General features: G+C 46.0%; 1 protein-coding gene across 1 annotated transcript; it reads right to left on the minus strand.

The window, feature by feature from the left end:
- Positions 1-6,777: 6,777 nt before the first annotated feature.
- Positions 6,778-14,511, minus strand: LOC143715373 (uncharacterized). The gene is made up of 2 exons (XM_077207104.1): positions 14,423-14,511; positions 6,778-14,113 (listed from the first exon to the last, which is right to left on the minus strand). The coding sequence occupies exon 2, from the start codon at positions 13,597-13,599 to the stop codon at positions 7,774-7,776; it is 5,826 nt and encodes a 1,941-aa protein (XP_077063219.1). The 5' UTR covers positions 13,600-14,113; positions 14,423-14,511; the 3' UTR covers positions 6,778-7,773.
- Positions 14,512-15,429: the final 918 nt, after the last annotated feature.

Genomic DNA, 15,429 nt, shown 5'->3' on the forward strand with positions numbered 1-15,429 from the left:
AGGCGGTGTTTAGTGCTATGGTAACTTGTTCTACACTGCTCTTATTCTGGATTTAGCCAGGCATACACCATGTGATTTCAGCAAGGTTACCAACTCACACTACAGGTCCTTCTAAAAAAAAATAGCATATTGTGATAAAGTACATTATTTTCCATAATGTAAAGATAAAAATTAAACTTTCATATATTTTAGATTCATTGCAAACCAACTGAAATATTTCAGGTCTTTTATTGTTTTAATACTGATGATTTTGGCATACAGCTCATGAAAACCCAAATCTCAAAAAATTAGCATATTTCATCCGACCAATAAAATAAGTGTTTTTAATACAAAAAAAAGTCAACCTTTAAATAATTATGTTCAGTTATGCACTCAATACTTGGTCAGGAATCCTTTTGCAGAAATGCGGCGTGGCATGGAGGCAATCAGCCTGTGGCACTGCTGAGGTGTTATGGAGGCCCAGGATGCTTCGATAGCGGCCTTAAGCTCATCCAGAGTGTTGGGTCTTGCGTCTCTCAACTTTCTCTTCACAATATCTCACAGATTCTCTATGGGGTTCAGGTCAGGAGAGTTGGCAGGCCAATTGAGCACAGTAATACCATGGTCAGTAAACCATTTACCAGTGGTTTTGGCACTGTGAGCAGGTGCCAGGTCGTGCTGAAAAATGAAATCTTCATCTCCATAAAGCTTTTCAGCAGATGGAAGCATGAAGTGCTCCAAAATCTCCTGATAGCTAGCTGCATTGACCCTGCCATTGATAAAACACAGTGGACCAACACCAGCAGCTGACACGGCAACCCAGACCATCACTGCCTGTGGGTACTTGACACTGGAGTTCAGGCATTTTGGCATTTCCTTCTCCCCAGTCTTCCTCCAGATTCTGGCACCTTGATTTCCGAATGACATGTAAAATTTGCTTTCATCCGAAAAAAGTACTTTGGACTACTGAGCAACAGTCCAGTGCTACTTCTCTGTAGCCTCTGTTCTCTGTTCTCTTCTCTGTTCTCAGGCGCTTCTGCCGCTGTTTCTGGTTCAAAAGTGGCTTGACCTGGGGAATGCGGCACCTGTAGCCCATTTCCTGCACACGCCTGTGCACGGTGGCTCTGGATGTTTCTACTCCAGACTCAGTCCACTGCTTCCGCAGGTCCCCCAAGGTCTGGAATCGGTCCTTCTCCACAATCTTCCTCAGGGTCCGGTCACCTCTTCTTGTTGTGCAGCGTTTTTTGCCACACTTTTCCCTTCCCACAGACTTCCCACTGAGGTGCCTTGATACAGCACTCTGGGAACAGCCTATTTGTTCAGAAATTTCTTTCTGTGTCTTACGCTCTTGCTTGAGGTTGTCAATGATGGCCTTCTGGACAGCAGTCAGGTCGGCAGTCTTGTCCATGGTTGCGGTTTTGAGTAATGAAACAGGCTCGGAGTTTTTAAAAGCCTCAGGAATCTTTTGCAGGTGTTTAGAGTTAATTAGTTGATTCAGATGATTAGGTTAATAGCTCGTCTAGAGACCCTTTTCATGATATGCTAATTTTTTGAGATAGGAATTTTGGGTTTTCATGAGCTGTATGCCAAAATCATCAGTATTAAAACAATAAAAGACCTGAAATATTTCAGTTGGTGTGCTATGAATCTAAAATATATGAAAGTTGAATTTTTATCATTACATTATGGAAAATAATTAACTTTATCACAATATGCTAATTTTTTGAGAAGGACCTGTATATTGCATGCTTATCTGGGCCAACTAAGGCATATATAGCTCAGTTCTGGTAGCGGTAAAGGTCATATGGGCTGTATCTGGCCCACCCACATCAAGCCGGTTTTAGTCTGAGTTGTGGCTTGCTGTGTGTGGCCCAGATGTTGCCCATGTGACCTTTGCCGCAGCCAGAACTGAGCCATATATGCCATAGTTGGCCCAGATGAGGCATGGATATGTATACTATTGCCAGCCACACTCAGATCATTCCGTTCATCAGATCATTCTGGTTTTGCGCAGGTGCAGTGAGGGAAAAACACTAGGGTTCGTAGCTCTGCTTCAACTGTGCAATAGCCAAATTTCTGACGTCAGAAATTCACCCGACCATCCGCTTGCCAGACGAGAGAGGTTTATTGCCTCTCGTTTCCCCCTGTACACTACACGACAAACACACAGCAAAGCTGAAATTCGGCCCGGCTCAAAAAGAAGTTGCACGAGTCAGAATTTGGTTTGAAAACGGATGAAAATCGCACAGTGTATGTTTAGCTTTAGAGATCGCAAACTAAAACTGGACCAATCAGCTGTGAGTAATAGGGTCCACCTGGTGGTCATCTTCAAATTGCCATTTGACTTATCTCACTGGCCGTCCTGTGGACAGCGTTGGAATCTGAACATGTGCCATCAAAAATCGTCTGCCTCCTCCAGCAGTCATACAATGTCTCGACAAGCTGCATCAGACACCAAAACAAAGTGTCTGAAGAGTTATTCATATGAGCTGGGGTTCATCAATGAGATTTCACCTCCCAATCTTGTTCAACGTGGTGATCGACTCTATCATGAGAAAAAACATTCTAGGACAAGCGAGGAGTTCAAGGAGTTAATTGCCAGCGAACATTCTCCTTGAGGGGATTCAAATTTAACAAGTGCAGAATTTCAAGTACTTAGGATCTTTGATCCAAGAGAAGATTGCAGCTATTGCAGAAGTTCAATGACGAGTCGGCAATCTTCTTGTGGAAGAAGGCCAACATCACGGTTGCGACCAAGATGCGCCTTTTCCTGCATTGGGCGTTAGGCAATCTCCAGCGGGCTCGATCGGTCGCAACTGTTTCGACTACGTCCCATGGTAGGTCGATGGCGCGTGATTCTTCAATGAATGTACATCGCCATGTTTGTCTCGGGTGTCCTTGCTTCCGCTTCCCGTGGGTTGGAGCCCTGGTGAAAAAAAAAAATGTTAAGTTTACTTGCAGCCAGACAAATTATCAGTTTACTTCATGTGTGTTAATGATTAGTTAACTTGAAGTGTGCTATTTTGAAACAACCAATTTTGTACTAAGTATATTTTAGTTGTAATTTAAATTGTAGTAAAGCATAACTTTAAGTGCATTTAGTGTTCTTTTGTGTACGAAATTAGACCAACTTCAAGTGTACTTGGTATACTTAAATTACATGCTTGATTAGTGATATTAAAGTGTACTTTATTTGTGTTACAAGTACATTACAAATTCATTATGACTGTCTTCAAAACATAAGCAATATACCATAAGTGTATTTATATACATTACTTTTCAAAAGTTTGGGGTCACTTCAAAATTTCCTTGTTTTCCATGAAAATATACATGAAATGAGTTTGAATAGGAAATAAAGCAAAATGAATAGGAAATAAAGCAAAATGAATAGTAAATCTAGTCATTGACAAGGTTAGAAATAATGATTTTTAATGGAAATAATAATTGTGTCCTTCAAACTTTGCTTTCATCAAAGAATCCTCCATTTGCAGCAATTACAGCCTTGCAGACCTTTGGCATTCTAGTTGTCAATTTGTTGAGGTAATCTGAAAAGATTTCACCCCATGCTTCCTGAAGCACTTACCACAAGTTGGATCGGCTTGATGGGTACTACTTATGTACCATGCGGTCAAGTTGCTCCCACAACAGCTCAATAGGGTTGAGATCCGGTGACAGTGCTGGCCACTCCATTATAGACAGAATACCATCTGACTGCTGCTTCCCTAAATAGTTCTTGCATAGTTTGGATCTGTGCTTTGGGTCCTTGTCCTGTTGTAGGAGGAAATTGGCTCCAATTGGCTCCGTTGCAAAATGGAGTGATAGCCTTTCTTCTTCAAGATCCCTTCAGCCTGTACAAATCTCCCACTTTACCACTACCACAGCACCCCAGACCATCACATTGCCTCCACCATGCTTGACAGATGGCGTCAAGCACTCCTTTTCAGAACATCTTTTCAGTTAATCTGCATCTCACGAATGTTCTTCTTTGTAATCCGAACACCTCAAACTTAGATTCGTCTGTCCATAACACTTTTTTCCAATTTTCCTCTGTCCAGTGTCTGTGTTCTTTTGCCCATCTTAATCTTTTCTTTTTATTGGCCAGTCTGAGATATGGGTTTTCTTTGCAACCTTACCTAGAAGGCCAGCATCCCAGAGTCGCCTCTTGACGTTGAGACTGGTGTTTTGCGGGTACTATTTAATGAAGCTGCCAGTGTGAGGCGTCTGTTTCTCAAACTAGACACTCTAATGCAGGGGCGTGTCTAGAAGGGGGGCACGGGGGGGCACTGGCCCCCCCTGAAATATGATTGGCCCCCCCTGGTGCCCCCCCCCCCCCAACATCATTGGGCTAGATCTACTGTCAACCTGACAATGCCCAACGCCATTGGATCAGAGCGTTGTCAATCACTGCTTGATTTGCGATCGCAGAGCGGAATCACAGGTCCGCGTTTTTCAAACAGTAGGTGAGAGAGACACCTCGACACGTCACTGTTTATGGTATATACACACTCAATTACAGTATATATTTTGAAATATCGCACCATATGTTAGTCTGATTACTTTCATGTGTGACTGATCAAGCCAGTAACGTTAGATTAGCTAACGTAACTTCGACAGATGACTTGTCAGTGTTATTCCGCGGCAGCGCGTCTACATAAATATAAAATAGATACATGGTCCATTCCTGGTACGCGGTGACTTTCCTGTCCCAATGATTTATTTACCAATATTTTCTCTAAAATGAGTCACATATTTATAATAAATGGCTTAAATTGTAGATTTAAGTATTCTTTACCATTTAAACAGAGATAATAGACATTAAAAATACTATTTTGTATTTTACACAATTTTAATTGATGTATGCATTCAATTATATCATGTCCTCAGTGCACAGTAATCAACTTCTGCAAGAAACACACCCCTTGAAATGACAAAAACCTCAAAATATTTTAAATTATGTTATAGACTAGGCTAAATTGCCTCTAATCATACATATAAATCATGTGGAAATATAGGTCTTTTTCTTAAAGTTTTCTTCAATTACCCTGAAGTCATCTTCCACCCTGTTAGTATGTACTTTTTTGCCTTCCAAATCCGACTGCAATTTCCTTTAGACCATTATCAAGAAGTGAAATTTCTTTTCTTTTACCTGCTTGAATTCAACTGTACAAACTGAGGTATGCTTCAGCTCTCACTCCTAACTTTTGTTTTTAGTTTTTGAAATGCTATCCTGCTTGTCCCACCCTTAAAGTTCCACCCTGTTAGGCTATGTTATGGAGAATGTTTGTCCTATCAAAAAAATTTAAAAACAAATCTGACATAGTTATAAAAGTTCTGTTCATCTGTTGAAGGTTAGCTAGCTAAAAATGTTGATCACTCAAAGAGCTATGGCTAACTTAGCTCAGAATTTTCCACCCTGTTAGATCTATAAACCTAGCAGGGTGGAATGTGAAACATATTCGATTCATCAAAAATTGTTTTGCTTGTTTCAAGAAGAAGAAAAAAATCTAAGATGGCATAAGGGACATATACTATCCAAGAAAAGCTCATTATTGTTTAACATTTACATTATAACATGTTGTGATAACTATGTATATGTCCCTAACAGGGTGGAATATTTTTATGGACAGTGTCTGAACAATCTACCAATAATTATTATTATAGAGTCCCTGAGCTTGACCTATATGTCAAACATCAAACCTGTATGTTAAACATGTCACTATTTTGATAGAAACATGAAAATCATGTCCTTTTTTTCCCAACATTTATCTGCATTTGTATTTATATCTGCATTTATGCATTTGGCAGACGCTTTTATCAAAAGCGACGTACATTGCATTTCAAGGTACACATTTACATTCCTATAAGTTCTTGCTTTCCCTGGGAATCGAACCCATAACCTTGGCGTTGCAAGCCCCAGCGCTCTACTGTTAGAGCTAGAGGAAAGCATATATGAAGCCAAAATGTCACCGTACCAGCAATGACCCACATATTACTTTATCTTTTGTTTTAAAGACTAAAGGCACTATAATCTTTTTTTTTTAAAAGCAGAGCCGTGGTAAACATTAAAATGTGAGAACTTTACATGAAACTCTGTGTAATTTATACTGAATGGGTTTTTGTTTATTTTTACACCACAACAGGACATCCAAGGTTTCCATAAGAAGAAACCATGTCAGAGACAGATTTCATGCAGAGAACGTTCGCCGACACACACACACACACACACACACACACACACACACACACACACACACACACACACACACACACACACACACACACACACACACACACACACAATGTTTGTGTTGAGAATAAAGTGTGTTAAATGACTATGCCTAGGTGATGTTTTTTATTTATTAGAACAAACTGTGTGGTCCAATCCATGTATAATACAAAATGATTTTTAGGCTGTTGTTCAGTGCCACATTTAATACCATTTATAGGTCACTGAGCATTACAAAGATTTTTTTAAATCGTGCTTAATATTTTCTAAACAAGTATTTATTTCCATTTTAATTTTCTGATTTCCCATGGGCCCCGTCCGACTTGATCTTGGTCCCCCCTGTGCCCCCCCATTTATAAAATCCTGGAATCGCCCCTGCTCTAATGGCGCTTTTCCACTGCATGGTACGGTACGGCACGCTTTGACGCTTTTCAACTGCATGGTACGGTACGGTACAGCTCGCTTCGGCTCGCTTTAAATGGTACCTGTAGCGAAGAACTACCTGAAGCTGCTAGGGCTAGTTGGATCGCAGTGAACCAGGTGTGTCGGTCAGAACACCACAGAGTGAAGTATCAGTTTGAACTGGATTTATTCTCACTGGTATGCAGAATTAGCATGAGAGGAGGAGACAGCCTTTACATAAACTTTAACAAGCTATGAAACTTAAGATCAATAGTGCAGTAGACTGATGAGAGCAGCCTCCAGAGGGAATGGAGTTCCTTAACTGTGTTTGAGCATGAAGACGATTGCTGTTGCACATGCAAGGCTTGGTGGACAATGACACGATGTGAGCATGTTAAGCACACCTAGCTGAGACCTGGAGTAGTCACTAGGCCCTGCATCAACTGACGTGGGTTTGGCTCATAAATGGGCTGAATAACCATTAGCTGGCATAGACATGTTTGGCGTGCTCGTAGTAAAGGATGTAGAGGCTTGAATGTGTGTGTGTGTGTGGTTTCTCTGCAACACACAAAAGCAATACTCAATAACAGCAACATCATTACAAATCATCATTCACATACTGACTATAGGCTGCTCCCCTCATAACAATGATACATAAACACTGGATATAACATCTTCCATCATATTTACTTTCACTATTTATCTACATTATTTACTATAACAGTCTAAACATTATAACTCTAAACTTGGAAGATCGACAGATAAGATATAAGAGCTGTTACGGATTAATCAACGTCGTCAGAACTGTTAACTGCGTCATTACTGATAACGAGCATCAATCAGTGAACATTACGGAATAACACTCACTCTTTATAGGACGCACACCTAGACACAAGATACATCCACCTGAAAGGCAATAATGCTTCTGTAACGTGTCTTCAGCTGTTCGTGATTGCGGTGAACCTGATTACTAGCAGCGGCTGATGCAATCTGCCATTCGCACTGAGCGGAAGAGAAAGCTGCTCTTCCGGTCACTCCCTACAGAGTTCATAATAAGAGTCCCAACTAAATAGTGCTACATTGCTTTAGCATCATCTTATTATTAAGGGGCCTTTTGCACAGCCGCCCCCAAATTGCGTGCAATTTGCTCACGTAAAAGGCCCATCTTAAGTTTGGACCGTAGAGGGGCATTCCTCATCCTCCTCAGTATCTGGAATGACTGGAAGAGCAATAAGCCGGGCAACTGGCCGAGTATACACTTTGTCTTTGACTTGCACGTCCACGGATCGCACATGACCATCTGCACTCGGATATACTTTAACTACTCTGCCAATTGGCCAAAGTGCCCTGGGGAACTGGGGGTCCATCAACAGGACCACTGAATCCACTGTCAGATCTGCTGGGACACCATGCCACTTCTGCCTGCATTGGAGGGTTGGCAGGTAGCACCTGATGAACCTTGACCAGAAGTGATCTGCTATAACTTGGCAGTGTCGCCATCTCCGCCGGCTTAGTCCCTCGCTCTTAGGGTAGACAACTGAAGGTAGTGCTCCATCAAGCCGCCCCATCAAGAGGACATTAGGAGTCACGGCATCCAAGTCAGCAACACTGGATGAGGTATAGCCCAAAGGTTTGGTATTCAGTATTGCCTCAACCTCCAGTAAGGTAGTATGTAGTACCTCCTCAAAGATAGGCTGAACTCCTAAGACCGTATACAGTGCAGCCTTAACTGACTTGATCTCCCTCTCCCAGGTTCCCCCGAAGTGAGGAGCTGCAGGTGGATTGAAGTGGAAGTCAATCTTCTGCTCGGAAAGGAGCCGTTGGAGGTCGGAAGACATGTTGTTAAAAGACTCACGGAGCTCCTTCTCTCCTGCCTTAAAGTTCGTACCCTGGTCGGAATAGAGTTCAGCTGGAGTGCCTCTACGAGCAATGAACCGCCTGAGACTCATCAGGAACGAGTCAGCGTCCATACTGTGTAGGATGTCTAGATGCACCGCCCTGGTGGTAAGACACTTATAGATAATGCCCCATCTCTTCTCTGAGCGTCGTCCTATTTTGACCTGGAAAGGTCCGAAGCAGTCGACGCCAGTGGAGTAGAACGGCGGTTTGTATAAGCGTAGACGTGCCACTGGTAGGTCGGCCATCCTCGGGACCAACGGCTTAGACTTCCATCTTCGACACTCCTTGCACTGGTGTTGCACCCTCCGAACTGCTTCCCTACCACGGAGAATCCAGAAGACCCGGCGCATCTCGGCGAATACTCGCTCAGGACCCGGATGACAAAGACGAGCATCGTAGTCCTGGATAAGGAGTTTTGTCGCTGGATGCAAGGGGTCCAGGACAACAGGATGTTTGAATGCAGGGTCTAACCATTCGGCACGTCGGAGTCTTCCTCCGACTCGTATGATTCCCTCGTCGGGGTCCAGCTCCGGGGACAGGGTTAGGAGACGACTACTTCGAAGTACCGCTTTCCCTGCCTTTAGGTGACGTAACTCCTCCGGAAAGCACTCAGCCTGAACTCTACGGAAGATAGTCATCTCTGCCTGCCGGTAGTTAGCCGCTATCAAGGGCTTATCTCGGTCTGCCGCCCCATGTACCTCCTGCGCCACGGACTCAACCATATCCTTCCAGGACTCGTATGACTGGCCCAGGTGGGTCTTCTGTCTGTCTGCTCTAGATATCACCCCACATGAAGCAGACTTCTTGTACTCCGTGATGTCCTCTTCTGGTGCCTTTCCCGGTGAGGGTGGCCATTCAGCAGGTCCCTTGTGAAGGAAGGATGGCCCTTGGCTCCAGCGGTTCGGCATAGCCAATTCTGCCAGGGTTTTCCCACGGGTCACATCATCTGCTGGGTTCTGCGCAGAATCAACATAGCGCCAGGTACTCCCTCCTGTCAACTCCTGGATCTCGGAGACTCGAGTACCCACGAACACCTTGAAGCGGCATGATTCTGACTGCAACCAGGTTAACACTGTTGTTGAATCACTCCAAAGGATTGTCTGATCCGTCTTCAAGGTCAGTTCTCTATCGAGTGTCTTCGCCAATTGGGCAGCGGTCAAGGCACCACAGAGCTCTAGGCGCGGAATGGAATGCTGTCGCCGGGGTGCTACCCTGGATCTAGCCGCCAGGAATGCCAGGTAAACCTGTCCTTCAGTATCTTCTGTCCTCAGATAAGAGACTGCTCCGTAGGCCCTTTCAGAGGCGTCACTAAACACGTGGATCTGTCTGGAAGCAACCATCTGATCGGTTTGAGTCGAAGCATAATGCCGGGATAATGAGACACGTGGCAGCAGGTGTAACTCTGATTCCCACTCCTTCCATGCTTTCTGCAGATCTTGAGGGATCAGTGGGTCATCCCAGTCACGTGGTTTGTCCCACATGTTCTGGACGATCATCTTTGCACGGGTCGTGTAAGGTGCAATAAATCCCAAGGGATCATATTGCCGGGCGAGCACCTTGTAAACATTCCTCATGGTAAGTGGTCCATACTCCAGAGGTCGGCTCTTGTAGCCTAAGGTGTCGGTCTCCCAATGCCAGCTGAGTCCGAGGGCTGGTTCTGAAAGTCCGAGTTCATCGTGCGAAAGCCATCTCTCCATGCTGTCGGACCTCGCCTCTGCAGGTAGGTGTCGGAGGACATCAGGTATGTTGCAGGCCCACTGTCTGATCTCAAACCCTCCAGATGCTAGCACTTCCCTGAGCCGGTCCACCAGTTCCTTAGCTTCCTCTGCTGTGTGCACACTCTGAAGACAGTTGTCCACGTAGAAACAGTGCTCCACTGAATGCCTGACTCCTTCTCCTGGACCCCCATGATCTCTCGCATGCATTTGGAGAGCGAAGGTGGCGCAGCACGGTGAACACGCAGTGCCAAATGGTAAAACCTGCCACTCGAAGACATCAGGTGGGGTTTCACTCTTCATGTCCCTCCAGATAAACCTGAGGAGCGACCGATCTTCTGGTAAGAGCTGAACCTGGTGGAACATGCCTTTGATGTCACCACTGACTGCTACTGCACGTTCCCTGAAGCGCAGTAAAACGCCCAGGAGAGAGGCTCCCAATGTCGGTCCAGAAAGGAGGGTATCATTGAGGCTACGACCTCGGAATTGGAAGGAGCAGTTAAACACCAAACGACTCTTTCCGTTATGGCTCACCAAATGGTGGGGTATATACCATGACTCATCTTTGGTTGAGGCTTCCCTTTGGTCAATCTTCTTGACTGCTCCTGTCTCCACCAACTTGTGGATCGCAGCACAATACTCAACGGCTCGTAGGGGGTCCCTGGCCAAGCGTCTCTCCAAACTTCTGAGGCTGGGTAGCACGGCTTCCTTGGGAGCTTGAAGAGGGGGAATGTCTCGTTTCCGTAGCAGAGGCGTGGCATATCTGTGGACGCCTGCGACCTGTACTCGCCTTGTCTTGACCTCTAGGAGCTTAACTGCTTCTTTATCCTGCTTCGACCTCATTGCCAGTTTAACGCTCTGGTATGGCTGTGTGTCCATCTTCCAAAGCTTCTCCACGTTCTGCATCAACTCCGTCATCTGGGGTGAGACACTAGTGAAGAGACACTGCTGGGTGCTCGGTGCCCATTGTGTAAGGTGTGCGGGTCCTTGAAGAGTCCATCCCAGTCTCGTGCGAATGGCGGCCGGACCTCCAGGAGGCCCCATCTTCACTGGCTCGATAGGGTTGAGTAGATGGGGGTAGTCAGCGCCAATTAACACGAGCGGCTTAATGTGATTGAATGCCTCAAGGGGAAGATCCGCCAGGTGCTTGTACTTCCTCTTCAAGCTTGCGATGGGGTATGAGTGGTCTGCTAGACCCAAGCGTTGAGAGGTGAAGGCCTCCACTATCCGGAATGTTCGCTTAGGATTGGTAGAGGATGAAATTTTAAATGAGACAGCAGCTCCCTTCAGGGTTTGAACTTCCTGCCTAATCGTGCGGAGAGCAAGGTCCTCAGGCTTCTTCTCCAAACCCAACTTATCAACAGCCTCGGGGAGAAGCATTGTGCGCTCAGAACCATCGTCCAGAACTGCATAAGTGTCTAATGTCCTGTCCCTGTTGCGCAGGAGAACTCTGACGACTTTCAGCAGAACACGAGAGTGGGCCGATGGTCTGTCCAGGTAGAGAACTTCTGTACTAGTGCTCACCAGACAGCTTTCAGCCTTCGGCGGCTCAGCCTTGGGGCGTGCGTTGGCATCATGCAAGACTCTCAGATGCTTCCCTTGACACACCTCGCAGAGTTTCTTGAGGTCACATTGCGCTGCCTGATGTGCTCTCCCGCATCTCCAACATCTCTTATTAACCCTGATCCACTCAACAACCTCCTCTTTGGTGAGTCTCTGAATGACTGGACAACTATTCAAGAAGTGCTCTGTGCCCTCACAGTATGGACAGTAGGGTTTGGATTTGCTCTTCCATTTCGGCGCAGATGAGTTCTGACTCTCTTGTCTCAATCTTCGGTTGGACGTATAGCTCTCTGCTCCGTGCAGCACCGTAGCTACTGGCTTGCTCCGTCGCTTCTCGGTTCGAGGTCCTGACAGCCCTTGGATACGGATGTCTGAAGGGTTGTCGTAACCTTGGCACCACGACTCGTATCGGAGCCACTCCGCCAGGTCGAGCAGCGTATGAGTATGTCCGGGACGATGGAACATCTGACGTCTGAAGTTCGCTCTCATCTCTGTCGGAAGCTTGGTGAGGAGTCGTGCCACATGTGAGCCACATTTCAGCTCGACTTCTCCATCTGGGCCCAGTGTCTGTAACATACCCACAAGTGACTGTACATGCAGGGAGAACCTCTCAAAGGCAGCTACATCTCCTCTTCTGATCTCAGATGAATCCATCACTGCAGCGATCCTCTGCAATGCTACATGGTGCGGCTGGCCGAACTTCTCGGTCATGGCTGCCATGGTGTCAGTGTATGGCCTAGGCGAGTTAATAAAGGAGTCGGCAATGAGACAGGCCTCCTCAAGTTTCACATGATCCACCAGAATCTGATACTTAAAAAGCTCTGAAGCGTCAATGGGTAACAGATTGGCTAGGGCTAGTTTCAGCCGAGAGAACTCCATCGGATCCTTATGGACGAAAAGAGGAATTTTCGGCGCGGGGCCCCTGTAGTCTCCTCCTCCCAGAGTCACCGATGCTGGGGAGAACTGTCTGCCTCGAGCAGGGTGTGATTGACTTGTATCAGGCCTGGCTGGGTACTGAGTTGAAGATCCCGCATCTGTGCGATACATTCTGGGCTGCGGACTGGAGATGGGCATGTAGGGTTCTAGCCCCCGGGTGTAGGACCGGACGTTGTGATGTTCAGGACCTCGTGTAGGTTGAGGGCTGTTCAAGCTACGAGGGGTAGAATGTAGCCGAGTATGGGCTGTGACATTGGAAGTCACATTGTCCCTCATCAATTGTAACTCGCTCATCATTCTGTCTATAGCGGTGACCACACGCTGATCCTCCGCAACCGCAGATGATGGAGGGTAATCAAACGAAGGCCATGGTGGAGGGGGAAGTCCCTCATCATACTCCTCTTCCTCTAATGCTAATGAGTCACCTGGTAATGGAAGGGGTGGCACTGGCCATCGCTCTGAAGACGGATCCCGCTGCGCTGCTTCTAGCACTCTGGCCGAGGTTGTTAACTCACCCGACTCCCTTCTAGTACCATGAGGTGAGGCTAAACTGTACTCCAGGCTCTCTCTGTGTAACCCGCTCGGTTCATCCTCCGTGTAGGGCATAGGGGCATGTAGCCATCCTAGGCTCGTGTTGTTAATGCTCTCCCCAGAGCTCATGGAATAATCATCCCGTGCATTGGGGAGTCTACTCCACTTTACATGAGGCTGTGAACTCCACTCTTCCCTGGTTGGCGCATGTGGTAGCGGGCTGACATGCGAGTCATGTATCTTCGGTCGTGCTACACTGACCTCATAGTCTCTCAAATATGATGGCTGCCTTAACTGCCGCCTGGGCCGAGTGGATGGGGCCCACGATGCTTCATCACTCCGTTGCATGCTCCCAGCACAGCTGCGATCCGGCTCGAAGGACCACAAATGTAGCGAAGAACTACCTGAAGCTGCTAGGGCTAGTTGGATCGCAGTGAACCAGGTGTGTCGGTCAGAACACCACAGAGTGAAGTATCAGTTTGAACTGGATTTATTCTCACTGGTATGCAGAATTAGCATGAGAGGAGGAGACAGCCTTTACATAAACTTTAACAAGCTATGAAACTTAAGATCAATAGTGCAGTAGACTGATGAGAGCAGCCTCCAGAGGGAATGGAGTTCCTTAACTGTGTTTGAGCATGAAGACGATTGCTGTTGCACATGCAAGGCTTGGTGGACAATGACACGATGTGAGCATGTTAAGCACACCTAGCTGAGACCTGGAGTAGTCACTAGGCCCTGCATCAACTGACGTGGGTTTGGCTCATAAATGGGCTGAATAACCATTAGCTGGCATAGACATGTTTGGCGTGCTCGTAGTAAAGGATGTAGAGGCTTGAATGTGTGTGTGTGTGTGGTTTCTCTGCAACACACAAAAGCAATACTCAATAACAGCAACATCATTACAAATCATCATTCACATACTGACTATAGGCTGCTCCCCTCATAACAATGATACATAAACACTGGATATAACATCTTCCATCATATTTACTTTCACTATTTATCTACATTATTTACTATAACAGTCTAAACATTATAACTCTAAACTTGGAAGATCGACAGATAAGATATAAGAGCTGTTACGGATTAATCAACGTCGTCAGAACTGTTAACTGCGTCATTACTGATAACGAGCATCAATCAGTGAACATTACGGAATAACACTCACTCTTTATAGGACGCACACCTAGACACAAGATACATCCACCTGAAAGGCAATAATGCTTCTGTAACGTGTCTTCAGCTGTTCGTGATTGCGGTGAACCTGATTACTAGCAGCGGCTGATGCAATCTGCCATTCGCACTGAGCGGAAGAGAAAGCTGCTCTTCCGGTCACTCCCTACAGAGTTCATAATAAGAGTCCCAACTAAATAGTGCTACATTGCTTTAGCATCATCTTATTATTAAGGGGCCTTTTGCACAGTACCACCTCTCTTGAGGTTCCAAGCGTACCGTACCGATACTATAATGTGACGTGGAAGCACTGTAGATCACTGATTGGTCAGACAGACGGAATCGTCACTACCAGCGTCATTGTATTTGCGAGACATCAACCCGCTAGATTTAAATAGCCAGTAACAGCTGTAGCACCTGTTTTAAAACTACTTGCTTGACTTGCTTGAAGAAAAAAAAACTTCCAAAAAAGAAAAGGCTGAATCGTGGTCAGTGGACGAGAAGCGCAGAAGTTCCTCTCGTTGGTTGCCGAGGAGCGGATAAACTATAACGATCAGTCATAATCCCACCCACTTTGAAGCGGTACTAACTGCAGTGGAAAAGCAACCGAGCTAAAGCGAACTGAGCCGTGCCGCGCCGAACCGAGCCGTACCACGCAGTGGAAAAGCGAAGCGAGCCGAACTGTGCCGTACCGAGCCGAACCGTACTGAGCCGTACCGAGCCGTACCATGCAGTGGAAAAGCGCCATAATGTATTTGTCCTCTTTCTCAGTTGTGCACCGGGGCCTCCCACTCCTCCTTTATTCTGTTTTATTCTCCGCTGTTCTGTGAAGGGGGTAGTACACAGCGTTGAACGAGATCTTCAGTGTCTTGGCAGTTTCTCGCATGAAATAGCCTTCATTTCTCAGAACAAGAATAGGCGGACGAGTTTCAGAAGAAAGTACCTGGTTTCTGGCCATTTTGAACCTGTAATCGAACCCACATTTGCTGATGCTCCAGATTC

The sequence above is a fragment of the Siphateles boraxobius genome, unplaced genomic scaffold (assembly GCF_051911475.1).
Source record: "Siphateles boraxobius isolate OS27281-9 unplaced genomic scaffold, OSU_SipBor_1 6, whole genome shotgun sequence".
In the NCBI taxonomy this organism is placed as follows: domain Eukaryota; kingdom Metazoa; phylum Chordata; class Actinopteri; order Cypriniformes; family Leuciscidae; genus Siphateles; species Siphateles boraxobius.

Bases quoted from the DNA above. Each gene is read 5' to 3' on its own strand.
- LOC143715373 (XM_077207104.1), bottom strand. From the start codon at position 13,599: ATGCAACGGAGTGATGAAGCATCGTGGGCCCCATCCACTCGGCCCAGG.